The sequence below is a fragment of the Eptesicus fuscus genome, chromosome 9, assembly GCF_027574615.1.
Source record: "Eptesicus fuscus isolate TK198812 chromosome 9, DD_ASM_mEF_20220401, whole genome shotgun sequence".
In the NCBI taxonomy this organism is placed as follows: domain Eukaryota; kingdom Metazoa; phylum Chordata; class Mammalia; order Chiroptera; family Vespertilionidae; genus Eptesicus; species Eptesicus fuscus.
The window spans coordinates 69,339,417-69,367,126 of NC_072481.1; the positions used below are offsets into that span (position 1 = coordinate 69,339,417).

Here is a 27,710-nt window from a genome sequence, read left to right on the forward strand (position 1 = left end):
TTCAGGCTCCCAGGTCTTTTGACAGCCTGCTCCCTGCCTGCACCCCTCTCCCCCGCCCTGCACGCCTGGTAACGGCTCCTGGTCCTCCCCCAGCTATCACCTTCTCTGTGAAACCACCCAGGCTCCCTTTCTCTCCTCAGGACGGAGCCACCCACAGTGTGCCTTGCACACACCTCCCATGAACTGCACTATTTATCAGCAAACCTGCCGCCCTCAATTGACAAAGGACACCTCGAGGGCCAAGGAAGCACCCGTTCATTCGGAATTTCCTGGCACACTGCTTGGCACAAAGCAGGGCTCGATAATTTCTTGTTGAATGAAAGCTCAATGCTGTTCCAGGAAAGACTATGCCAAAACTTCTTCATTCCTGTAACCCTTACTTCCCTCGCTGCCCAGGAAATGATCCTTCATCCAGGCTCTAAAGCTACTACATGATTGGGTTTTTCACCCAATAACTCCACCTAAAAACCAATTATTAAACCAGTCAGTAGTTCCTTATCTTCCCCCAGAACCCACTGAACCTTTCTCCTGCTTGCCGATTAAAACCCAATCCTCCGACATTCCCTGACACGACAAACGTCTTCCTGTGGGACTGATCAGAGCACTGAGCTCCAAGAATCCTGATTCTTAGCAGCCTCGGTGGAAGGGGCAAGCGTGAGGCGAGGCCCTGTCCAACTAATCCCAGGCTGCTGAGATCCACACCGAGCCACCTCCCCTCCTGAACACTTCCTACTTAAACCGCACGACATTCACATTCTAAATTCTAGTTATGCTACCAGAGTTTTTTAGAGAGCAGCACATTACTCTATCTGCCAGTGCTGGGAGTTTTATTGCAAGAACTTACGGCTAGGCAATGAGAGCCAAGTTTATTATTTTTTCTGGATCAGATTCAACAACCTCATCCAAAAGAGCAAGAAAAAAGAAAAAGGAAAGAAAAAAAAAGCCAAACAGGCAACCGGCCTTTTTGTTTCCACACCTGTATGTAAGCTTTAACTCTTAAAGTCCTAAGCGGATCCACTGGAGCCTCAAGAGAAAGCTGCCAAGCTGAGGGCAGGGAACAAATCCTGGCTCGTGGGTGCAGTCACCACTTTCCTGGAACTGAGGTTCTTGGTTTTAGCACTTATCTCAGCACGTCAGCTGACTCAGAGGCCTGGCACTTGTATCCGTCTCTCTCTCTCTCTCTCTCTCTCTCTCTCTGAGCTCCCCTCACATTGTTTTTCTCTTCAGTGAGGACAGTGCTATACTCTAAGGCGTCACTTAGTCCTATCCCCCTATTCCCTCTTTCCTGACCCGACCCCTAAAGGAATGTACCCCTATGAACAGTCCTGATGAGAATATAGGCCATGCCAGCTAGTGTGGCTCAGTGGTTGAGCATCAACCTATGAAACAGGAGGTCACGGTTCGATTCCCGGTCAGGGCACATGCCCAGGTTGTGGGCTGGATCCCCAGTGTGGGACGTGTAGGAGGCAGCCAATCAATGATCCTCTCTCATCATTGATGTTTCTATCTCTCCCTTCCTCTCTGAAATCAATAAAAATATTAAAAATAAAACAAACAACAACAAAAACAACAAAGAAAATATGTACAGGTCACACTGGATCATGGGTAGTAATTAAGTCTGATCTAAAAGTTTCACCTCACTTCCTTTAAGTTCACTCACATGTTACCTTCTCAATAGGGTTTATTTAAAATGACAATCCCACCACCCAGCAGCCCCTACTCTAGCAATCTTGATGCCCCCACAAACCTGCTTTACATGTTCTAATTCCTATGGCATAGTCTAGCATGGTCACCTTCCCAACTACCATATAATCTGCTTATGTATATGCTTATTACCCATTGCCTCTCATGAAATGTGAGCTCCCTCAGAGGCTGGGGTCTTAATCTGCTCTGCTCATGTCCAGGCACCTAGAACAGTGCTGTGTACAGAAAAGACACTCAATAAGTATTTGTTTAATGAGTGAATAAATCTTAAGGTCAGATTAACTGGCAGTGCCTGCCTAATGTTCTTGCTGAGCAGGATTCGGAGGTTCTAGTCGGGAGTAGTGGAGGAACGGGAATGAGTGCCTGTGTCTGTCGCTGCTTTGCAGCTATCCACTGCAGCCGTCACGAGCTGTGTGCCCCCACTCAGCACTGGAGATGCTGCCAGTTAAACTGACCTGTGCTGTAAATGCAAAACACTTACCAGACTTTGTAGTGTCTTATAGTTAAAAAAAAAAAGGGGGGGGGGAGAGGAAATCTCTACTTTTTTATTGATTACATGCTAAATATTATTTTGGATATATTGGGTCAAATAACACATGCTATTACAAGTAATTTCACTTGTTTCCTTTACTTTTTAAATTCACTAATAGAAGATTTTAAATCATCTATGTGGTTTGCATTTTATTTCTATTGAACAGCACTGCTCTAGAGCCTCCAGTATGTCCCTAGGGAAGGATGAACTGATCATTTCCATCCATCCATCCATCCATCCATCTCCATCCATCCATCCATCTGCTCTTTGGTCTCTTCTCAGAATATAAATCAATGTCAAGAAGACATTTCAAGTCCAGGGCTTCCCAAAGTGTGATATCACAGACAGAAGTATGTTAAAATGCAGATTTTAGGTGAAGTAGGAATGTGGGGTCCAGAAAACTGCATTATAATCTCCATGTACCTTCCGCCCCCCCACCCCCCCGACCCCCGAGATGCCAATGCACACTTCAGGGTCACTGCTCTAGGCCACAGATAGGAATATTATTTAAACTCCAAATAATCTTTGCAAACCATGCAGAGGATTACTTGAAAACAGGCAAGAATATTTTCCCCTTGCTTTGGGGGGGGGGGGGGGGAGAGTAAAGCCAAGTCATGAATGGAGTCATCTTCTTGCACATCTAAAAAGAAAGAAATGAGCCTTGTGAAATAAGAGGAGCCATGACTCCCCAATGATACAGAAAAGCCGCTGAGATCTCAGAGGAAAACCTGTTCCAGGAATCAATCTCTCTCTCTCTCTCTCTCTCTCTCTCTCTCTCTCTCTCTCTCTCTCTCTCTCTCTCTCTCTCACACACACACACACACACACACAGAGAGAGAGAGAGAGAGAGAGAGAGAGAGAGAGAGAGAGAGAGAGAGAGCTCAGCTGTGGTCCATTTAGAGCTTCAGTTATCAGTTGGGTGAGTGCCTGCTATTCAGGTTACAGCTCTGTGGGGCTGCTGGAACTCACATACCCAACGTCTCACCTTTACCTGACGGACGTTGGTGAAAGTTCAGCACTTGCACAATAAGAACTAGCTCCTCTCCCTCTTTTGTCCTACCCTATACCCGACTTCTACCATTCCTATTCCTTTTTCCTGACTCCTGCATATAGACAAATCTTGTTTTTGATACTAAGAATAATATTTATTGCAGTGTCCTCTTTATTAGTAAACATGAGTAAAATGTATTTTTAATGTTTTAATTTCTTTTTACTTGTTAATTACAGTTGACTGTCAATATTATTTTATATTAATTTCAGGTATACAGTATAGTGGTCCGACATTTATATAATTTACAAAGTGACCCCCCCATAAATCTAGTACCCAAATGGCACCATACATAGTTATTACATTATTATTGACTATATTCCCTCTGCTGTATTTTATACCCCTCAGATAAATCTCTTCTTGGAGCTGCCTGCTTAGGAAAATAGAGCAAAACAAGGAAAACAAATGAGGCAAGGAAAGAACACTGACATTTCAGAAGCACCTGCCATGCCAAGTATTTGCTAGTTCAATTCTAGGGGGAAAGGACATATGGTAAAGTAGAAGAGGCATTTCTCTAGAATTCAGGTCTATGTATAAGTAGGATCTATGCAGGTTGCTCCTAGAACGCTTAACAGTGCCCACAGAGAAAGACATCGATGTATTTTGTGCACAAAGTCCAGCAAAAACGAACTTACATCACGTACTGGAACAGTGTTGAAACCTTTACCTCCCGAATGAGGACGGAACCCTACATTCTGAGGGGCAGTCACACGTTCTCCGCACCCAATTTCTGGGACGGCTGTGCTTGCCTATTTCCTCCAAGGCCACGTGACGGGAGACGTGATCTGAAACATGTCTTCTATTAACCGTATATCATGACTCAATGTTTTTTTTAAAGTCTGTTTTAAAGAAATAATAACTTCCATGGCCAGGAGCCTACAGTCATAATTTGCAAAGCTACATATTCATGAGCCATGTGCCATGGTGCCTGCCAATCGTGCATTCAGAACACAGATCCACACAACCACGGAGAAACTCTTGGGTGTTTTTATTTTGTATCCACAACCAGAATACTTCCTTTCAAAAACAAGACTTAAAACATATTCAACAACTTTTCTCAAAACACTCATGATGTTCATCCTCTGCTTTTAATTTTTATTTTTGCTGAAATACAAAGAACTAAAGGATTGAAACTGCTCTCTGTTCTTAACACCCTACATGTTTCCACATGTCCCAGAGGGAAGTTCTGAGATGCTGCCCTCTGAATATAAACATACACAAACCTGAATGTGAGTCAGTAAAAAAGCAATAGTCTCATCTCCCATGGAAATGTTACAAAATGATAGCCTATGTGAATATGTATATATACAGAGAGAAGCAGAATCTCTCACTCCATCTGAAAGACAGACTCAGTCCCCACAGCATAACAAATGAATGAAGTGTGAGCTGCTTTATAATGTAGAGTTTTTCAGCGTAGAGTCCCAAGCCACAAAGGGATCCTTGCTGGCCTCACAAAATGACCTCTCCAGACTCCCAAATCTACCCTTTCGCATCTTCCAATGTTAGCATGACGTTAGGAGGAGCTTGACCCAAAATTTAAAGTGCATTTGCCATCCAAAGGGTGTTTTTCAGAAAAAAATAAAATGTTGGCATCATTACTATTACTTGCCACGATCCTCAGTCTATTTTTGTCTTCCAAGTGTGCTTCTGGGAAATCCCTCACTGGGGAGCATTGTTTTATTTTTCTTTTAAATTACATCTAATCTGCCAATCCTGGTTCAAGGGCACAAACTGAATTTTACAAAACACTTGGCTCCAAACAGGTTCCTAGAATTCTCTTTACAGAGAGTTCCTCTTCATCATGACTGATAATCTACATTCCATTCTACAGAGAAGGAAATTAAGGTTCAGAGAAGCTAAAGAATCTGCCAGGATCACTGAGCTGGTAGAAAGCAGGGTGACCAACAGAACCAGAGGCTTCATTTCTCACGCTACAGCGCTTTCTACTCCATCACCCAAAATCAAGAAGTCAGCAGTGTTGGGTAGACAGAACTCCTCTTGGCCCACACTGGGAGGTAACTGCCATGAAGGCTCTTCTTGATCACTTACTGAGTTTCATACATTCTGAATCCACACGTCTGACAGTTGAAGACACTAGGGCTCTGAGAGGTTAGGTGACTTAGATTTAGCAAGGGAACACGTGCAGATCCAAACTATGTCTGCTGGACTCCCAAACTAGGCAATAACAAAGCCCGGCTTTTAAGAGAGTGCAAAGGGAAAGCAGTGAGGCAGAGCAGGGGTAAAAAGCAAGGGTCATGCCTGTCCCTGCCTCTTACACAGAAATTCTCCCCATTGGGTTGTTTCCTTCTCTTTCTCCCCTTCCCGGGGGGGCTGCTGAGGAGCCGAGCTGGTGAAAGTGGAGGAGAAAGGGAATGACGGGGCAGACAGAGAGGAATGACTGTTATGGAAACAAAATAATTGCCTGGCTGGAAGAAGGGAGATCTCTTATAGCAAACAAGGACAACAAAATCTGCCCACGGCTCTGGGAGTGACTGAGTAGAAACTATACAGCACAGCAAGAATATCTGATTGTAGCCGAAACCGGTTTGGCTCAGTGGATAGAGCGTCGGTTTGCGGACTGAAAGGTCCCAGGTTCGATTCCGGTCAAGGGCATGTACCTTGCTTGCGGGCACATTCCCGGTAGAGGGTGTGCAGGAGGCAGCTGGTCGTTGTTTCTCTATCATCGATGTTTCTAGCTCTCTATCCCTCTCCCTTCCTCTCTGTAAAAAATCAATAAAATATATTTTAAAAAAAAAAGAATATCTGATTGTATAGATTTAAGATATAAATGCCTCTGCGATGGTTGGTTTGGCTACCTACTGCTGCTGTTCAATCATAGATTTGGCTGTGAAGGTATTTCGTTGATGTGATTCAAATCCATAATCGGGTGGCTCTAAGTGATGGAGATTATCCTAGATAATCTGCGGGGGCCTGATTCAGTCGTTGAAAGGCCTTAAGAGCAGGGCTGAGGCTGGGCTCACGCCTGAGAGGTCCAGCTGCCTCTCCAGACCTCTGGCCCCGCAAATTTCTGACTTGCCTTGCCTGACCCCACAATGGCGTAAGCCAATTCCTTGCAATAAATCTCTTCATATATATCCCCTGCTGGTTCTCTTTCTCTGGATCATCCCTGACTGAGACAGCTTCTGTGAATTGCTGATGCAAGCCCCAAAAGGAATGGGACTGCATATTCTGGCTCAGCAACCACAGGCCTAGTAACAGTGTTGCTGTTTTGTGGGGAGGGAGCGGGGAAGGATGGGGTTCTAAAGAACATGTCCGTGGGGATGGGGGTGGGGTAGGATGGAGGTGGGAACTTCAGCTCCAAAACCGGATGCTTTTAGCCAAAGACTGGCCATGTTCCTGTACTCACCCCCCTTTTCCAGTCTACCCTGAGCAGTCCCTGGTGAGGACACCAAGGTGATGCTACGCCACAGCCAAGAAGCTTGAACTGAACACATTTAATATCTCTGAAGAAAGGATCCCCAGACTGCCAAGGGCGTAAGCCAATTCCTTGCAATAAATCTCTTCATATATATCCCCTGCTGGTTCTCTTTCTCTGGATCATCCCTGACTGAGACAGCTTCTGTGAATTGCTGATGCAAGCCCCAAAAGGAATGGGACTGCATATTCTGGCTCAGCAACCACAGGCCTAGTAACAGTGTTGCTGTTTTGTGGGGAGGGAGCGGGGAAGGATGGGGTTCTAAAGAACATGTCCGTGGGGATGGGGGTGGGGGTGGGGTAGGATGGAGGTGGGAACTTCAGCTCCAAAACCGGATGCTTTTAACCAAAGACTGGCCATGTTCCTGTACTCACCCCCCTTTTCCAGTCTACCCTGAGCAGTCCCTGGTGAGGACACCAAGGTGATGCTACGCCACAGCCAAGAAGCTTGAACTGAACACATTTAAAATCTCTGAAGAAAGGATCCCCAGACTGCCAAGGGCGATGCAGATATTGAGCAGGGAACCCCAGTGCAGCCGATCCAGAGATGGGCCGGCCAGAACCAGAACATGCTGCTGGGAAACGGGTCAAGAAGCCGTTTTGAAACTCTTCCCCTTAAAGAAATACTGGTGTGACCTAGATCCCAGTACTTAAGCCATTCACAATACCCCTTGCTGAAATGAAACCTGATAGGAGAGTCCACGCTACCTCCTCACTGGTCAGTGAGTGATGCCTTGATGTAGCTTGAGTTCAGTTGTGTGTTTTTTAAATATATTTTTATTGATTTCAGAGAGGAAGGAAGAGTTTGAGAGAGACAGACACATCAAGGATGAGAAAGAATCATTGATCGGCTGCCTCCTGCATGCCCCCCACTTGGGATCGAGCCCGCAACCTGGGCATGTGCCCTGACCAGGAATCGAACCGTGACCTCCTGGTTCATAGGTCAACACACAACCACTGAGCCACACCGGCTGTGCACAAGTTCAGTTCTAAAGTCCTGCTTGTGAAACAGTCATTAGTGGCTCCAGGCTGGAGATGATGAGTCAGGCGGTGTGTGACCGTCCCAATGAGATCTCCATTTACCCTTCTGGAAAGTATGGGGCACCTGCATCATAACCTGTCTCTCCAGAGGTCACCCAATTACCTTCCCTACATTATCTGTGACTGGGGAATAATGACAGAGGCTCCAAGCAAAGGGGGGAAAAAAAATCAGGAAAAAATGGACTTCAAACACCTGGGAGGTTTCATCAGTTTTAGAATGCTATGCTGCTTTTAAGGTGGCAGCCACATGGCTAACTTCCAGCCATTGGTAGAGCAGCTGCTGACACTCTTTCTGAAGCTTCACATGGTGTCTAGGAATATTGTGGTTATCTACAGTCAGATCTGCTCAGGACCACCTCCCACATCTGGACCTCGGGGGAAATCACTTCACTTAAGCACTTTCCTTTGCAAAAGGAGAACCCTCCCAGGACACAGTGGACCATTAAAATCCAACATCCCTGTGGCTATACCTACGTGCTCAAATGATCAAAGCATAATTTCATTCAATCTCAGGATCAAAATCTGGGATATGTGATGTAAAGAAAGTAGGAGAAATCTAGCCCACACTACTATCCCCATCATTTAAAAACATATTCATTATCATTATTGCTAGCATTTATGATGATATTGATCACTTACGATGTGCCAGAGACGATTCTAAGCCATGGATTATAGCCACCGTTTACTAGCTGTGTGTCCCTGCACAAGTTAACCTCTCTTTGAGTCAGTTTCCTCATCTTAAAGTGAGGATAATAATAGTACCTACTCACAGCCTTCTCGTGAAGATTAAGTAAGACAATATATGTAATGTGCTTAGAAGAGTGCCAGCACATGGCGCATGCCGTGTTTGTTAAATATGCACATACAGGTATACACATCCTCACGAGAGGTCACAGTTGTCTGACAGATCAGGGTGGACAGGCCCCAATTCATTCCTCATGGTGGCAGGACCATAACCTTCTTGTCCAAACTGCTAGGAAAGGATATACGGACCACTTCCAAGGGTCGGAGCACTGTTGGCTCCCAGCAGCAGCTCTGAATCATCCAGGAACCACAGGCGCTCCAGAAGAGGCTCGCCGTGATACAGATGGAGGGGCTACAGATCAAATGGGCAGTGAGCACTGTGGGCTTTTGCCAAAGACGGCGGGTGGATAAGCCCCCGACTTCCAGGCACACCCTGGGTCCCAACTGTGCCATTAACCGCCCAAATGGGACAAAGCGGAAGCAGACCGACGATGACGACCTGGCCCAGTGACACGAAGAGCCCACATCTGCAACAAAGACCCCAGGCCATGTGGGGAGAGGATGTGAGGACTAAGGGCAAAAGCAGATCTTGGCATAAAATTGTCACCTGAACAGAGAAACACAAAAAGCTAAAGGGGCTCCTTCCTGGCCAGCAGAAATCTGCTTCCAAGCCAGGGAGCGAGGTGATGGAGGGCTGGAGTGCCAGACCTGGGCGGCCTCCGACACCCAATGACTGCACCTAGGAAGGAGCCGGCCCATCCTGCAGTCCCTTGCAGAGACGGCAGCTGTGGGCTCCCTTTGGGGACGCTTACCCAGGGCCTCACTGTCTGCAGGTTATGGGAGGCCCGAGGCAGAGCCGTGAGCCTGCAGGTCAGCCCCACCAGAATCTCCCAAGAGGCAGATTTTTTTTTCCCTCCCGCTCATGACATGAAAAAATATTCTGCAACCTCCCTTAACAAAACACTTGCTTTTCCTACCAAACAGCTCTCTGGCGGCTGCCCACCGCGCTAACCAAGGGCACCAGAGATGTTAACATTTGATACAATGGCCCAACCCATGGAGAGGGCAGCAGTGTCGGATCACCAGATCAGCCTTAGACAGTAAAACCTTAAAGGACGTCATGGGATTCTACACGCAGAAACGCCAATCCTGCCCCCTCGGGGAAATCGGGTTTATTTAACCTCAATTTGTTGTATGAAAGCAAAGCCTTCACAGGGCTGGAGCCCCTGCCTGCACACAGACATGACACACAGCTGGTCCAGCAGAGCCAGGAAAAGTCTACGCCTGCCCGAGCCTCCAGGGCAGGATGTGGTGATCAGGAAGAGTCCACCCAGGCAAGCCTCCGGGGGCCAGGGCCACGCATGGGCTCGCTGGCAGCACCTCCAGCCTGAACCCAGGAACCAGGAGACATCCCATCAGGTCTCTCCAAAGGTCTTTCTGAACCAGGACTCCCAGCTGAAACGGGACGCTTCCCATAGCTCTGGTTGCCATGGTGACGTTTAGGAAGCGCTCTCACCACAAAAGGGCCGGAAATGGTTCCTAGGAAATAGGGTAGTTGTCTGAGCCTAGTTCGTGAGAGGCTCAAGGCCCTTACAATTAGGGCTCTCCGAAACAAGCCACAAAACCAACAGATAAGCAGCCTCTGCAACAAAAATGCACAGGACACCACCACTTGGACTAGCCCACAGGACACCGTGACTCATTCCACAAGAGACATTAAAAAAAAAAAAAAAAAGAAACAAATCTTGAAACATTCAGTTGTGTAATATGCCTTTAAGAGAAAACTCAGTTGTGGAAAGACCTCACTTGGAAATACAAAATGGTAAATCCAGACCCCTAGTCTAGAGGGGTGACCCTTCGGGTTGAGCGAAAAGGCTGTGCTCTGTGTCTGCAGGCCCGACCCATCAGCCACACGCTGCGGCTCAGGCAGCCTCACAGAGGGAAGGGGCTGCCTTCATTGTACTTGGAATGCAAGCCTTCTAGTTTTCTCCAGTTTCCAGGACCCAGCTTCATTGCAATGAATTGCAATTCCTGATCTCTTAACCGTCTCCCCCATGAAATGGAGGGCTCCGTGAGGACAGGCACTGCATTTCTCTCTGGTTCCCCCACACGTGGCACAGGTCCCCGCCTCCTGCAGGCACTAAAAACGGGGTGTCAAATGAATGAACAAGTAGGACATACACCGTCATACCAGGTATGCTAACGTCATGTTTTTCTAAACAAGGGAAAGGAGCACATTAGAAAAAACAAAAACAAAAAAAAAAAACATTTCCAGATTTCTTGAATGCAACACAGTAGAGAACACAGAACTTTTTTTAAAGTTCCCTCCCGCACAAGCAAACCTGAACGTCTGAGTTACGTGTAGGGCCTGTTTGGACACCACAGCCCGCAATGACACATCTCCCGGATTCATGAGGAGGAGGACTGGCCACGCGCTGTGGTGCGAGCTGGGCCTGCCCCCTCCCAGAGCACTGCTGAGCACACATCTGGGGCTGTTTAACAACTGATTGGAAATTTCGCCTTCTGATTTCCAGTTAAATACTGGGCACAGGAAAACAAATAGCACTTGTTTTTCACTGAGCCTTGTCGGCCATCCAGCTGCAGTGCGGAGCAGAGAACTGCCTGTGGTTTGGTGGCAGAGGCCCAAGATATCTGGGACCTTCCTCCCCCCCGCCCCCGCCCGCCCCCCAAGTTTAAGTAAAAGGAATAAACCAGATTTTGGCAACTTCAGCTTCTTCACCCATTCCTCCCCCCTTCTCAGAAACACAAAACTAGGTTTTAAATATTAAGCACGGTCCTGGTATTAATTTACATTTTTCATTAGGATTAAATTTTTATTTGTTTTTAATCCAAAGCCAATAGCATCAAATTTGGTTTCTCTCGGTATTTCAACTGCCCTGCCCTGATATTTACTTGGATTTGCTGAAGAGGCCATGTTCAGATTACCATTTTCTGTTTCTAATTAAACTGGGATATAATATCTAACGGTTGTATTATCACAAAATCAGAGTTGGAAAGCTGGGAGGGACTTTAGAGATCTGCTAGTACCACCTCCTCACTTTGGAGAAGAAACTAAGGACCGCCCAGCCAGCATGACTCAGTGGTTAAGCATCAACCTATGAAACAGGAGGTCACAGTTCGATTCCTGGTCAGGGCATATGCTGGGGTTGCAGGCTTGATCCCCAGTAGGGGTCATGCAGGAGGCAGCCGATCAATGATTCTCTCTCATCATTGATGTCTCTCTCTCTCTCTCTTCTCTCTCTCTCTCTCTTTTCTCTCTCTTCCTCTCTCCCTCTTTCTTTCTCTCCCTCCTTCTCCCTTCCTCTCTGAAATCAGTAAAAATATATTTTAAAAAAACAAACTAAGGCCTGAGTAGTTAAGTGATTTTGTCTAGTTAGTGGCAGAGCGAAGACTAGTCCCCAGACCTCCTGATACCCAAGCTAGGGTGTTATCTAGAAACAAAAGCCTGAGTTACTTCTGAGTAGAGATGCCAGATAAAATACAGGACACTTTGTTATATTTGAATTTCAGATAAACAACAAATACTTTTTCAGTAAAAGTCTTCCCCAAATATCACATGGACGTACTAAAAAATTATTTGTTGATTATCTGAAATTCAAATTTAATTGGTCACCCTTTATCTTTGTTAAATCTGGAAACCCTACCTTGGAGACCAATAACCCCTACCTCTCCATACCTCCAATCAAACACACACATTTACATTCATTTCTTTCCTGATTTTAATGATAAATGGCTGGAAAAATTAACCACAGCACAGTAATCCCAAGAGTAAGTGAGGTTGGAAGTTCCTGCTTATTTCTTGAGACTTTCCTAATCTTGAGACACCTTTTCTCCTTGTGAGCAATTAAAGCAACTAACCCTGACACTAAGAGGCTGGCCAAGACCTCTGGACTTGGCATTTTATGTTATTAGAAGCCAGGCATTAGGGTCTCATCTTGAAAACTGCTGCTTGTCATAGGACTTCAAGGCTGCAGACCCTGCAAGAGACAGGGTTCATGTTCATGTTTGGAACACAAAAAAAGGAAGGTTTTTTCTTTTAAAAAAAAAATCTATAGGTACACAGAATAAAGTAAAAAGATTTTAGCCTGGCCGGTGTGGCTCAGAGGTTGAGCGCTGACCTATGAACCAGGAGGTCACGGTTTGATTCCCAGTCTGGGTTGCAGGCTCAGTCAGTAGGGGGCTTGCAGGAGGCAGCCAATTAATGATTCTCTCTCATCATTGATGTTTCTATCTTTCTCCCTCTCCCTCCCTCTTCCTCTCTGAAATTAATAAAAATATATATCCTTAAAGTAAAAAGATTGTAAAATTTAGTTCATTAATTTTAAAACTATCCCTTTTAAAAAGTGTGCTGTGGCAAGGTTTTCTCTAACAGCTTTATTGAAATATAATTCACCCTTATTGTAATTACATAAATTACATAAACATAATAATGTAATTATAATTCACCCTTACTATTCATTTTATTGAAATGTCATAATATTCACCCTTTTAAATTGTACAATGGTGTTTTTAGTATACTTATAATTGTGGTAATATTCACCACTATCTAATTCCAGACATTTTTTTCACCCCCAAAAGAAACTCGATGCCATTAGTGGTCATTCCACATTGTCCCCACCCACCAGCCCTGGGCAACTACTGATCTATTTTCTGTCTCTATGGATTTGACTATTTGGGACATTTTGTGTAAATGGAATCATACAACATGTGGTCTTTTGTGTCTGGCTTCTTTCATTTGTAGTGTTTTCAAGGTTTATCCATGTTGTAATATGTATCACTTACTTCCTTCTTTTAACGGCCAAATAATATTCCATTGTATGAGTATACCACATTTCTTATCCATTAAATCAGTTGATAGACATTTTGGCTTGTTTGCACTTTTTTATTATTATGAACTAGAGGCCCATTGCATGAAGATTTGTGCAATAGGCCTTCCTTCCCCTGGCTGCTGGCACCGGTTTTCCTCTGGGACCCAGGACCCAGGCCTTCACTCTGGCCACCACCTTCCATCTTCACTCCAGTCGGAGCACCGCTCCTGTCGCTCCCTCCACCCCTGCCCTCCCCCTCATAGCAGGTGTCCCGCCATGCCCGGCCACTCTGTGCCTGCATGCGTGCTGCCCAGAGGCCCAGAGTGGTTGGGAGGCGGGGCCGCCGACATCTTTGTCGGGTTAATTTGCATACTCACTCCTGATTGGCTGGTGGATGTCGTGAAGTGATGGTCAATTTGCATATTTTTCTTTTATTAGTGTAGATAACTAAAGGCCCGGTGCACAAAAATTCATGCACGGGGGGAGGAGGGGTCCCTCAGCCCAGCCTGCCCCCTCTCACAGTCCAGGAGCCCTCAGGGGATGTCCTACTGACAACTTAGGCCCACTCCCCCTAGGGAGCGGGCCTAGGGAGCGGGCCTAAGCCGCAGTCTGGCCTCCCTCTATGGGAGGCAACTGGGCCAATCAGGGGAAGGCGCCGCCCCCATCACCCCACCGCTGCTGCTGCCTCTGGCCTCCCTCTGCGGGAGGCGACTGGGTCGACCAGGGGAAGGCACTGCCCCCATCACCCCGCTGCGGCTGCCACTGCCAGCCTCCGTGGCTACCTGCCCTCGGCCCTCGCAGCTGCTGCAGCTTTGTCCGGAAGGATGTCCGGAAGGACGTCCGGTCTATCCAGTCTAATTAGCATATTACCCTTTTATTAGTATAGATGCTGCTATGAACATTTGTGGACAAGTTTTGCTGTGGACATAATGTTTTGTCCAACTGTTTTCCAAAGCACCATTTTATATTCCCACCAGCAATGTATGTGAGTTCCAATTTCCCACATCTTCAATACTTGTTATTATCTGCCTTTTTTATTACAGCCATGCTAGTGGGTGTGAAGAGGCATCTCATTGTGGCTTTAAATTTGCATTTTCCTGATGACTAATGATATTGAGCATCTTTTTATGTGTGTGTTTTTGTGTTTTGTTTTGGGGTTTTTTTTTGGCCATTTGTGCTTTCATTTTGGAGCAATTCAAATTGTAGCATATTTTTTAAGAAAGCCTAGTATTGTAGCTCTTCTCAATCTTTTCTGGCAAACAAAGATTGAAAGTTCAGACATCTATTGCCCAGTTGACCTACCCTACTTTTTCTTCAGTGTGGAAATGATTACATACATAAAAATAAGCTTAGATGATTCTTCTAAGAGAGTTTTACTTGTAGTTTCAACATGACAGACTGAAAGGGTAGGATTTTTCTTTATTTCTGATTGCACTGAGGAACAACTCTAACCTACCCAATATTCTCTGGGTCACCCATGTACCCCTGCAAAGAAAAACTATAAGGCTATGTATGATAACTTCATCGTGGGAGTGTTTGTGTGTGTGTGACTATTTGAGACTCAGCCTGAAACAATCCCACTTCTGGCCACTCCCATTTCCTAGGTGTAACCAGAAGAAGCAGATCAAGGAACTACACGTGCAGAGGAAACTCAATCCCACTTTCTTCCTGCCTGGCACACTCCCTCTTGCCTGCACTGTGGAATCATGAGGAGGACTGGAATGATTTGACAAAACAAAACACCTTTATTAGACAGTAAATCCTCCTTCATGTTGTTGACAATTTTTGAGAACAGAGACTTTATTTCATTTTGGTATAATAAAACCAATTTACTAATTGATATAAACAAGAGTTAAGTTCCTATGGCATATCTCTGGTCACATAAACATCAACAAACTTCTAAAGACCCAAAACACTTCTAATAGTAATCACTGAAATAAATGGGAGCCACACATACATTTGAGAAAGATAAATAAAAACAAGTAAGGAAAGTCATTTCCTACTTACTGATGTCTGGTCACAGTTGAGGGTGGCCAGAGCCTATGCTGGCAGCTCAGGGTGCAAGGTGGGAACCCACCCTGAGAAGAGTGCCCTTGCATCGCAGGGCCACTCTTACCCACACTCACTCAACTGGGACCAGTTAGATGTGCCAATGAAACCAGTGTGCACATCTCTGGGACGTGGGAGGAAACTGGAGTCCCCAGAGAAAACCCACGCAGACATGGGGAGAATGTGCAAACTCCACACAGACAAGGCCCTGGCTGGGAATTGATTTTTTCCCCCCCTTTTCAACAGTTATAACAAAATGATGTTGAAGGAAACGATGTTGTTCGAGGACCTGCTCTGTGATGTTTTTAGTCACTCACGGGGGTGGCTGAGGCACTCTGAGTAACACAAGGCCCTGCTAACTCATTACGAAAGGTTTCCTTTTCTAATTTGGGTAGTTAAATAATGCAGACATTCGACTTTAATTAAAAGGTCACCCTGATGGATGAGTAGATGCCATTATTTGAACTTTTCTCACCACCCTACTTAAAAAAAAAAAAAATCTGTTCAAGTATTATAACTCTACCTAGAAAGTAAAGACAGCTTTAAGGCAGCAATGCGAATCCTTCAGCAGCACATCAGGAAGGAAGCAAGGGCCTCTGCATCTTAAACCCAGAATCAAGAGACCCAGCATCCTTCCTCAGCTTCTCTAAGGTCTCTAACCTTGGAGAGGACAATGATGGAAATAGCTAAATTTCCAAAGAGACCATGGGCCTTCTGAAGTGTTTGGATAAAACACTGTATGCAAAGTAATTTAGTTATCTCCAAACTGTTACTCGACTACTATGAACAGAACACACTGTGATTCTCTCTACAGCAGCTGATGCCTCTGCTGCCATGGCTGCCCAGGGGAAGAGCAGGCCCTGGAATTCCCTTCAGGCTACGAGAGCCCCAACTTCTTCACTTAGCACACTCTCAGGGGAGCTGCCCAATGCTATTTCAGATAAGGGTTTAATCTCCAAAATTTACAGAGAACTCATACATCTTAACAAAAGGAAGATAAACGATCCAATCAAAAAATGGGCAAAGGACCTAAATAGACACTTTTCGAAAGAGGACATAAGGAAGGCCGAGAGACATATGAAAACATGCTCAAAGTCACTAAATCATCCGAGAGATGCAAATCAAAACAACAATGAGTTACCATCTCACACCTGTCAGAATGTCTATCATCAACAAATTAACAAATGACAAGTGCTGGCAAGGATGTGGAGAAAAAGGAACCCTCGTGCACTGCTGGTGGGAATGCAGACTGGTGCAGCCACTGTGGAAGACAGTATGGAGTTTCCTCAACAAGTTCAAAATGGAACTCCCATTTGACCCAGTAATCCCACTTTTAGGACTATTTCCCAAGAAACCAGAAACACCAGTCAGAAAGGATATATGCACCCCTATGTTCATAGCAGCACAATTTACAATAGCTAAGATTTGGAAACAGCCTAAGTTCCCATCAGCAGATGAGTGGATTAAAAAACTGGTACAGCTACACAATGGAATAGTATGCTGCTATAAAAAAGAAGGAATTTTACCATTTGCAACAGCATGGATGGAACTGGAGAGCATTATGCTAAGTGAAATAAGCCAGTCAGAGAAAGATAAATATCACATGATCTCACTCATATGTGGGATATAATGATCAACATAATTTGATGAACAAAAATAGATCCAGAGACAAATGGCAAGGAAGAAGGGGGGTTAGATATCAACCAAAGGACTTGTATGCATGCATATTAGCATCACCAATGGACATAGACACTGGGGCGGTGGGGGCTTGCCCTTGGAGGTGGGAGTGGCCAGGGGGGGCTCAATCGGGGGAAAAAGGAGACATATGTAAAACTTTGAACAATAATAAAAAAAAAATGTACAGAAGGGAGAGAAAACCGTTTTCCCTAAAGAAAGCCTGCTGGACAACAAGGCAGGGTTCAGATGTCCCAGAATTTAAATCCTTGATTTCTCCCATGTTGGTACTTTTAGATTCATCCCTTGATCTGCAATCTCCTTACATGGGATTAGCTCCCAACAGGGATGATGTTAAATTGTTTACAAAAACTGTCTCTCTTTTTTTGCCCCATTGTTAGTGTGCCTTAAACTGATGTCCAAGAGGCAGTTCTTAATAGATCTTAAACAAAATTAAAGCAGGTAAGTAATAATGAAGAGTAAGATGCTTTCCCTCAGAACCCAGGGAGGGGCAGGTTGAAGAAGGAATCCAGAAAGTGACCCGTACAACGATGATATAGGTAGCCTACACGTTTTCCCTGGACCCACAGCCCAGAGAAACTGGAACTCCTTTTAGTGTGGGGCTGGCTAACCTAGATGCTTCATGATTATAAATGTAAATTCAGCATCCTTCCCAAGTGTTCTTTACGATTACAAATAATAAATAGCAACAGAAAGGGCAGGTGATGTCTCTGAAATTACTGGTGCCAAACTCCGCAGTAAACATTTTATATCTAATCTCATTTAACCAAGATAGTAACCCCACAACGTAGGGACTATTATCATTCCTACTAGTATATTACAACCGAGGAAAGTCGGGCTTAGATTAATTAAATAATGTGCCCCAGGTTACTGCTTGGATTCAAACCAGGATAGGTAAAGCCTTTACTCATAACCTCATCATTCCTTGCCCAATGTGTAGCCTCTAGCTTCACGTAGTTACTGAGCACCTGAAATGTGGCTCATGTGCCTAGAAACCATATTGCTGATTTTAGTTTACATTTAAATAGCCACACTATATTGGATAGCATAGTTTTGCATTATAAGGGCTAAATGGGACCTTATGATCACGGTCCTTAGTCTCCTATCACAAATACCTTTAATTATAGGAGACTGACAATGAATATGAAGGGAGCGAATTTACCATTAGATTTTTGTAGAATAAGTCCTATCTGGGTTGAGTCCCACTCTAGTCCTTTGATTTAGGTCCCTACTTAACCTCTCTAAGTCTCAGTTCCTCCTCTGCGAATGCATCTGTTAAATGAGGTAACACCCACATCATCACAGGGTTATTGTGAGAATTAAATGAGATGAAGTGTCAGAGGGCTTACTGTAATACCAAGAGCTAAATAAAGTGCTAGTGATAGCAACAACAACTCTGACCTTTGGCCTTTTTAATTTTTAAGTGATGAGAGTTTTAATTCCCAAAAAGGCTACAATTTAAGTTATTAGTAAGTAACTCCTACCTTGCAAATGTACTTTTGAGCTAAAAAGTTTTTATTGTGAAATAGTCATTTACAAAATTGCAAATATTGTACAAGAACTCTTATGTACCCTTAAACTAGATCCTCCAGTTTTCAACATGTTGCCATATTTGCTTTATTCGTCTATCTACACATCAGATGTTTTTCTGAATTATTTGGCCCTTTATCCCTTAATACTTAAGTGTATTATGTTTCCTAAGAAAGATAACCTCTTATATAACAATAGTTCAATTATTAAATTCAAGAAATGTAAGACTGACACAACACTTCAATCTATAAGCCCAAGTCCAGCTTTGCCTGTTATCCCAATAATGTCCTTTAGAGCAGCGGTCGCCAACCTTTCAGACATCACAGACCACCTGCTGGTGACGGCTGCTTTGGGGCAATGGCCCCTTCCCTTCCCAAGAGGATCGCCTGTGTCTTCTGAGTCTCCTTCGATCTGGAATGGCACCTGAGCCTCTCTTTGTCTTTCATGATGCACGTTTTTTAAGAGCACAGGCCACTTATTTTGTAGAATGTCACTCAATCTGTTCTTCTGCAACAGTTCCTCCTGATTAGGTTCAATGCTACACAAGCGATGCTGTGTTTGTTCTGTTATCACACCTGGAGGTGCACAACGCCCATCTGCATCATGCTGATGTAATTTTGGTCCCTTGGTTAAGGCATTGCTGGGTATCTCCACTACATTTAGTTACCGTTATTTCACTTGTTATTAATAAGTCCTTTCATTTGCTATTAATAAGACTATGCAAATATATTGTCCCATACGTTCCCTCCACCTCCACTGACTTAGCTTGTCTTGATGACTCTTGCATAAACAACTTTTACTATGATGGTTGCAAAACGATGGTTTTCTAACTCCATCATTCCTTCTACATTTATTGATGAGCATCCCACTATAAAGAGGATCTTTCCCCTTTTACTCATCTATTTATCTACTTATTAACTGCATTGATTATGGATTTTTCCTTTATTTAATGGGTACCACCGGATTCTTAAAAGTACTCTTCAAATACAAGTGATAAAAAACTACAGATCTGGATTAAGAGTAACTAATTAGGAAAAATGTATCCCTAATGCAAGAGAAACACTATTAACCGAGGCCTCTTAGTATTCTGAATGCTTGTGGGTGAGAGAGGTATAAAAAGCCGAAGGCTCTGTACTTGAGGACATTAGCGTGTAGCTGTAGCAATAGACAATGTGAGCTATCACTGTGAAGTGCAGTGTTGCTCATCATCAGACATGATATCATACCCCAAAAATCCATCCAAACAACCCATCAATTTCTCCACAACTAGCAAACTTGAATGTTCTGGCAAACTCAAAAGGACATGATTTACAAATAGTAGGTAATATTTGGATCTTTCCACAAGAGCTGGGTTCCAGCTTTTTTATAAAATACAAATGTTTTCATTTTGGAGCTCACTGTGTCACTTTCTCAACAAACAGAACCTCGTATCAGAAATGAGGCCCGCGTTATATATACAAATAGAATGTGTTTGCGCGTACTTGGTTTGTGGTCAGAGACCACACACCTAGTGGCTATTTACAATATTTACATTGCTCGTGGTGCCACGCGGGGAGTCTCAGAGCTGAGACCAAAGCTCAGGCCACACAGAGCATGGCCATGGGTCCCGCTCTAACGTGCAAACTAGACTTGACTCTCCATCCGCAGAGAAGGCGTGTGAGTGGTGTTTGTTTTCTGTGAAAGCTTATCTCTGTCATCCAAGTATCACTAAGAGCGTACTCCAACTTTAACACACGGACTATTTCTGGTATGACTTCAATGAAAAAGCCTTGCAAAGTTTTGGGGTCATTATATCCTTGTGCTAAGGATCTCTGTGGGGAGGCTTCAAACACTTACCAAGAAAAGTCTGGGGACGCCAACGGCAAGCCGCTCCGTCTTCAGATGCCAGACGAGGGGCTGTGGCGAGTTGAGCAGGAACACAACAGGCTTGTGGTGAATGTGCACCGAGGAGATGGGGTTCAGGTGCAGAGTGACCTGGGACGCAAGAGACAGAGGACTCTTAGTACTGACTTTCCACTAAAATCACTTAGGATAGCTCTAGCTGGTTTGGCTCAGTGGACAGAGCGTCAGCCTGTGGACTGAAGGGTCCTGGGTTTGATTCCGGACAAGGGCACAAGCCTGGGTTGCAGGCTGGGTCCCCAGTGGGGGGCGTGCAGGAGGCAGCCAATCAATGATTCCCTCTCATCGCTGAGGTTTCTCTCTCTCTCTTCCTCTCCCTTCCTCTCTGAAATCAATAAAAATCTATTTTTTAAAAAATAAAATCACGTAGGATAGCATCTGCAATACTTTTCCAAAGCTCAGCATTAAGAGAAGCAAGCTGTAAGTTAGTTCAGATTCATGTCCATAGAGAAGACCTACTGAAGCAGATGATTTTGCCAATATTTGACTATTTTTCACTATAAAAATGACTATCTCATATGATTCAACCCACACTAATCTCAACTAAAACATGACTCAGCTCCCAGTAATAGCGGAACACAAATAAACGGAACACATTGTTTCCAAAGCTGGCCATGGCAGAACAGGTTACCTTGCCTCAGACTGCCTTATCCTGCAAGTCCAATGACTAAGCTGACCACTGGGGCCCAGGACCCCCCGAGGGTGGGTCACCCCGCTGGACTGTCAGAGAAACGACTTTCTTCTCTTCCAGGTAAGCTCCAACTCTCGAAAGCTGAGTTCTGCCCAAGAGAAGTGTCGAAAGCTAAGGGGAAGGGGCTGCCAAGAGGAGCTGCCAGTGCTTTCATCATCCCAGCTATTAGCTTGAGGGGTTTTCCAGAGAAATGAGGCACAGAGGACACACAGAATAAAAACTGATTGTGCGTAGCCCCAGTTAAGAAAGGAAGAAAAGAAAGCAGGGAAGAAAACCACGAGCCTGGACAGGAACACTATGGCCGCTTTTGTTGCAGAAGACCAAGAAGACCAAGGACGCTTCTGAGGAAGTTGGAGGGACACTGTTTAATAACGCCAGCGGACTCAGGGAACAGCCTTCCAAATCTGAGTGAAGGAACACGCATGGGACCCTCCCTTATATCTCCCTCCCTGTGCTCTTTGTCCCACAAGCATGGACCATGCTTCCGGTCCTTTTCGCGGGCCTTTCAAGAAGGCCCCCAGGTGTTGGGGGTCTCCAGGCCATATCTGGTGGTCTGGCCTGGCATCAGAGTTAGGAGCCCTCCCTCTGGGCAGTGCACTGTCCATAGTCCAATGGCCTTTGTAACCGGTTCTGCAAGACCAGTGTCTGGGAGAGAGGCAGTGACTTAATTATAGGCTATCAGGAATGTCTTACTAGCCTGGATTCAGATCACTAGCCCCAAATATCAGGGCTACATTGGAATTAGCCCTTTTTGCCTCCTCACTTTGACAGCAGATCTAGGACCGCTGTAGGTTACCAGTGTCGGCATTAGCAGCATCAGAAAACCCCTGTAAGGAGAGTAGGACCCGGTGAGTTCAACAACATCCTCCTGGAGCACAAGGTCAGGCAACATGAACATAGGAAAGCCAAGTGCCCCACAACGTGATAAGGAAGAGAAAAGACAAAAAAAGAACTTCAGCTGGAAAGACGCAGACTGAGTGATACCCTGGGAATGACCACATCTCAGTCATAATCCTGGTGAGGTCTATGCCTGGGGTCTATACAATCATCAGGGACACAGCACTCAAAGCTGGGCCACTTCACACCTCCCAGCGGCTGCTGGCCCCTGTGATCTGAGGTTTCTTTACCTTTTATCCTGGGGATGGCCTTCCAGTGTCACTTACCACACCATACGCTCAGGTCACTGGTAACAAGGCGCTAAATTTTACTTAACTTTCAATACCAATACTTGGCACAGGGTGGCCACTCAGAAAATGACAACTGAATATTTAATTTTCTAATTTCCAATGACACAAAAAGTATTTTATTCTATGAATAATATGCACTATAGTATATCATACCATCTCATTCACTAACTGTTGAGTGTGTGTGTCCTAATATCTGAAATAGACTATAAACACTCTGTAGGCAAAAGACATCTTATATTTAATACTGTGCTTAATACATAGATCATTTTAAGTGATTTATTTATAACAGAAAATTCATAAATGTATGTTACCTAAAAGGTTTAAAAAAAAAGGTTAAATATATTAATAGGTACAAATAGCTAACTTACAGAAAAGTAAAAAAATCTTTTAAAAAATATGAGCAATACTGAAACTATTTCTGCAAGACAGCTAGGATCATTAGGATCATTTTTATATTTGGCATGAGGAAAAGTACTAAAAGTACTAAAAGCAGACTACTAATGAACAGTACATCAAGTATAGCCACAGCAAAATAAAATTTTCCTTGGTTGTTCTGACTCTACTTCACAGCATTTGGAGATGCTATCTGCATCCTATCTAATAAAGAGGGGAATATGCTAATTGACTGCCACGCCCTCACAAAGATGGCGGCGCCCACAGCCAATAAAGAGGGAATATGCTAATTGACTGCTATACCCTCACAAGATGGTGGCGCCCACAGCCATAAGATGGCAGCACCCAGTCCCCTCAGCTCCGCTCGGGGGGTGGGCGGGGGTGGCAGGCGCCGCACGCCTCATCCAGCCAGAGTCCCCCAGTCCCCTCAGCCCTGCTGGAGCAGCCTCATCTACCCAGAGTCCCCCCCAGTCCCCTCAGCCCCGCCTCATCCAGTCTCAGTCCCCCCAGTCCCCTCAGCCCCGCCTCATCCAGTCTCAGTCCGCCAGTCCCCTCAGCCCCACCTCATCCAGCCAGAGTCTCCCAGTTTTCTCAGCCCCACAGGGGAAGGCAGTTGAGGGCGACTGGGCTGGCAGGGGAGGGCAGTTGGAGGTGATCGGGCTGGCAGGGGAGGGCAGTTGGGGATGATCATGCCGGCAGGGGAGTAGTTAGGCATCAATCAGGCCGGCAGAGGAGTGGTTAGGGGGCTATCAGGCTGGCAGGCAGAGTGGTTAGGGGGCTATCAGGCTGGCAGGCAGGCAAGTGGTTAGGAGTCAGAAGTCCTGGATTGTGAGAGCAATGTCCCAGATTGGAGAGGGTGCAGGCTGGGCTGGGGGACACCCCCCGCCCCCCGTGCACAAATTTCATGCACCGGGCCTCTATTCTAGTAATAAACACATTGATCACCACTATAAACAACAGAGGCTGTGGAATCAGAGTGGGGGCATTAACTGTAGCATCAAATAAACAGACATGCACACTACAGGAAGCACACAGTAGGGAGAGTGAAGAAAGGAGAGATAAAATCATTACTTATCCAAGAGTACCTGAAAAAAGAAACACTCTGACACTAATAGTACATCAGGAAAATGTTTTCAGACTTATTCCTTCTAAAACTGTTCACTGAGCATCATCATGGCACAAAGAATAACAAGGTATACCCACAGAGGGGACATCAACTCTTTTCCTGATGAATTTCTTTGCAGCCCTCAGGCATACATTTCTTTTTGGACTACGTATTTAAAATAGTAATAAATATATAACTCAAACGAAAAAGAATTTTTCTTAAAATTTAGGAAACGAAAAGAAAAATAGGTATGAGACAGATATTGGTGCTTGGGTCCAAAGTTTTCCAGATGGTCAAAAGTGTCAAGGCCTGGCTCACACAATCAAGGAAAGATTTCTAGGAGCCCCAGTTCTGGGAGCTTTCCTGGAAACGGCTCCCTCTTCAATATGTGGCAATGTCTGGCCAAGATGAATCCTCGACTCTAGCACATGGGGCTTAGGCAAAGCCCCAAAATCCATTTGGCAAAGAAGAATTCACACTATGATTGGGAAATTAAAAGAAAAATATTCCATACTTTTTTAGAAAAGATCATTTGGCAGGAACAGAAAGTCCCCCTAGCACCCGCTCATCTAATCCCTCAGCAACCTTCCTCTTCTAGCCTTGCTCCACTTGAATAAATCTTGCTGAAGGGAAGATAAAGGGCAACCAAAAACAACCAACAAAAGAATGAAGGTATAGAGGCTCCTGAAATATCTCTTAAAGAATTCCTGCCTAAGGTATCTAATTTCTATCAGGCAGAAAAAAACAAAAAAGATAAAGGAAAAAGAACTTGCTCTTAAGAACCAATTATATAGCTCAGGATAGATTACAGTTACGAAGATGAGAATATACTGCTGCCCAGCTAGTGTGGCTCAGTGGTTGAGTGTCAACCCATGACTAAGAGGTCAATGGTTTGATTCCCGGTCAGACCCCTCCAGTAGAGGGTATGCAGGAAGCAGCTGATCAATGTTTGATGTTTCTATTTCTCTCTCCCTCTCTCTTCCTTTCTCTCTAAAATAAATAAAAACATTAAAAAAAATAATAATATACTGCTGAAGATTTTCATGGGTAGATTATTGTCAGGTGATCATTGTCTAAAGACCAGAGCTGAAGCAGAGTGCAACACAGGAATAGCCAACAGAGAAATGATACAAATGGTATCCAATAATTTACAGCTTGAAAATCCACACAGTAACTTAAAGAGTTGACTCTCAATCCTATGTCAAATTTGCATAACAATAAAGGCTATCAGTTATCCATGGGCTTCATAAGGAATAGAGAACTGAGCCTAGGGGCCATGTGACTCTGAAGGCTCAGGGGGCAAAATGGGCTGCACCCTAAATGAGGGAACAATGATTAGTCTCTAAATTAGTAGCTTTTTTGTTAATCTTTGGGAGTCACAGAGCATTTGACTTGAAAACTTAATGGAAAATATGAATCCCCTCCACAAACGCACTCACACACATACAAAACCCATATGCCCACCAAATTCTGTAGACAATGTCAAGAAAATACATCCATCACAGGACCCATGAACTCCATATTAAATACCCATTGTAGAAGAGCAGGAAAATCTAATGGCAGAAACAGAAACAAAACAAAAAGACTTCATCTAATTAAACCAGAAATTACACCTCTGGTCTGAAAATGCCATCCTCTCAGAGAAACAACTTAATAGATGACAACTCAGAACTAAAAAACGTTCACACGCAGTGACCTCTTTTTAACATATTTTGACCACACAGTTGCCAATAAAGCCTAATCCAGAAGTTGCTGCTCTAATTATGTTTGTCTCAAACAGTGCTAAATTTCAATCTTCTTAATGGCGTGAGAAGATGCAAGTAAATCTGATCTGTCACATTCCATATGTAGACACTGCCCCTCAGACAATTCCGATCCTTCCTCAAAATGAAAGAAAGCTAACTGGTCTACTCTGTCCTATAACATCTATTTATATTAGGTCTTCTGAGGTTATCTGTGCACTTCAACAAACTACTAGATGTAATTAATGTATTTCTCCTATATTATAAAGAAATTTAAAGTAAAACTTTTCTGAGCACTTTTCTGGGGAATCTGAACACAATTTTGACCAAAGTCATGGCCAAACCTAAGGAGTATAAAGCCTCTGAGATAACCTTCCTTTTTCCCACTTAGGAAGCATGTTCGTTCTTCCTTGCCCACGTTATCACCAGACTACAACAAGGATGATTTTTCTCTGGACCTTGTTAGGGTGAAGACCTTAGTTCTCCAAAGATTATCTTTGTTAAGCAAAACCTATATATTGTCTCAACCTCTATAAATCATGTTATGAAAATGAACTGTGTACTACCTTACAGGAAAGAGAAAAACAAAACACCTACTCTCTTTATGGAAAGATGCCATATAAAAATGATTTTGAATTTCCCAAGATTCATAGTAGAGAGGCAAGACATTCTACTATAGTGATTTCAAAAACATCTTATTAGACCTCCTACTCCTGGGGTTTGTTACAACAAACAAAAGCAAATTGAGTGAAACAACTGATAAGAGAACCTAACAGTTGTCCAATTTTGCTAATGCGTCAGTGAGGCTCTATTTCAACATTTCTGACTGTTCTAACAGCCCCTATGGACTTGTGAAACAATGAAGTCATCCACAGCCCTACCAGAGGGACTCCGGTTCTCTAAAACCAGACCAAACAATGCGCTGAAACGGATGATCCAATCATGGTTTACACAGAGATAGATAAGAACCCTCGCAGCGTGTCTATAACCAAGACCCATAAAATCACACCCTGGGCTGTACGTAGCCGCCATCTATCCCCTCTTCAGAGATAAAAAGATACCCACTTAGCAACAGTGTTGGCAATAATTGAAAACACCCTGAATCTGGGTCCTGTAGCACCCATAATTTACACAGACAGACAGTGAGACACATATCTATTTCAGGACTCAAGGGCACCATGGCTGAATTCGAATTTCACTTACATTTGGACAATATGACTTTTAGGAATGCAAATCTGACCCCAGATGCATCAGAAATGTGCAACCAATTGCTGGGAGTGGGGAACAGTAGTTAGTTGCTGCTGTAGTGTTTTAAAATGTATTTCAGTCTGAGGAACCCTCAAAGCTGACAATTTGCCATTGCTTGTCTTTCACCATTTGCAAATTTACTAGTGTATCAAAAAGTTTCCTTAAAATGTTCTTGGAGAGATGGATTTGGAGCTTTTAAAAATTTCCTTATTCGTTTACATTTCTCTGAATTTCTAGAGGCATGTCAATCAGTTGATGCTGAATTCAAGGAATCCTAACCCCCTTAGTGCCTCTATCCCTACCAGGAGAGACAACTGACCATTCTCCCTGGTCCCAACAGTACTTGGGTCAAAGATTTCATCCTATAATAAATGATACCAAAATGATTTCACCTTGCTATCCCAAATGGCATAGGAAAGACTTCACACTGCTGTGGCAAGTGACAGCAAGCTCCTTCCTAAATAGTTTTGTCTTGGAACTCTTTAACATGATAACAGGAACACAGCCCATCAATTCCAAAACTAATTCCTCCTCCTCCTCCCAACAAGGACAAGGTTCAGGATTGCCTGGGAGTCTCTGAATATAATCTAATGTGACCACAGTGGGGGGTTGGGTAGGGGGGAAGGACCTAAGTTTGAAATGTGATGCAAAAATAAGTCTGCCCTCTCTGCTCTGTATTTTGAACTAGAGGCCCGATGCACAAAATCCGTGCAAGGGGCTCGGCCCTTGCAGCCCCGACTGCCTCGAGGCCCCGCAGCCCCGCCCACTTGTCATTCTGGAATTTCGTTCTGGAAGTTTGTTCCGCAGTCCGGTCTAATTAGCATATTAGCTCTTTATT

At 44.3% G+C, this 27,710-nt stretch overlaps 1 protein-coding gene across 2 annotated transcripts in view; it reads right to left on the reverse strand.

The window, feature by feature from the left end:
* TGFBR3 (transforming growth factor beta receptor 3) overlaps positions 1–27,710 on the reverse strand; it is a 210,524-nt gene that overhangs the window by 53,583 nt on the left and 129,231 nt on the right. For both annotated transcript variants that reach the window (XM_054721353.1, XM_008154716.3), the window contains exon 4: positions 20,444–20,581. In XM_054721353.1, the coding sequence (XP_054577328.1) occupies positions 20,444–20,581 (138 nt within the window). The remainder of the gene's footprint in view (positions 1–20,443; positions 20,582–27,710) is intronic.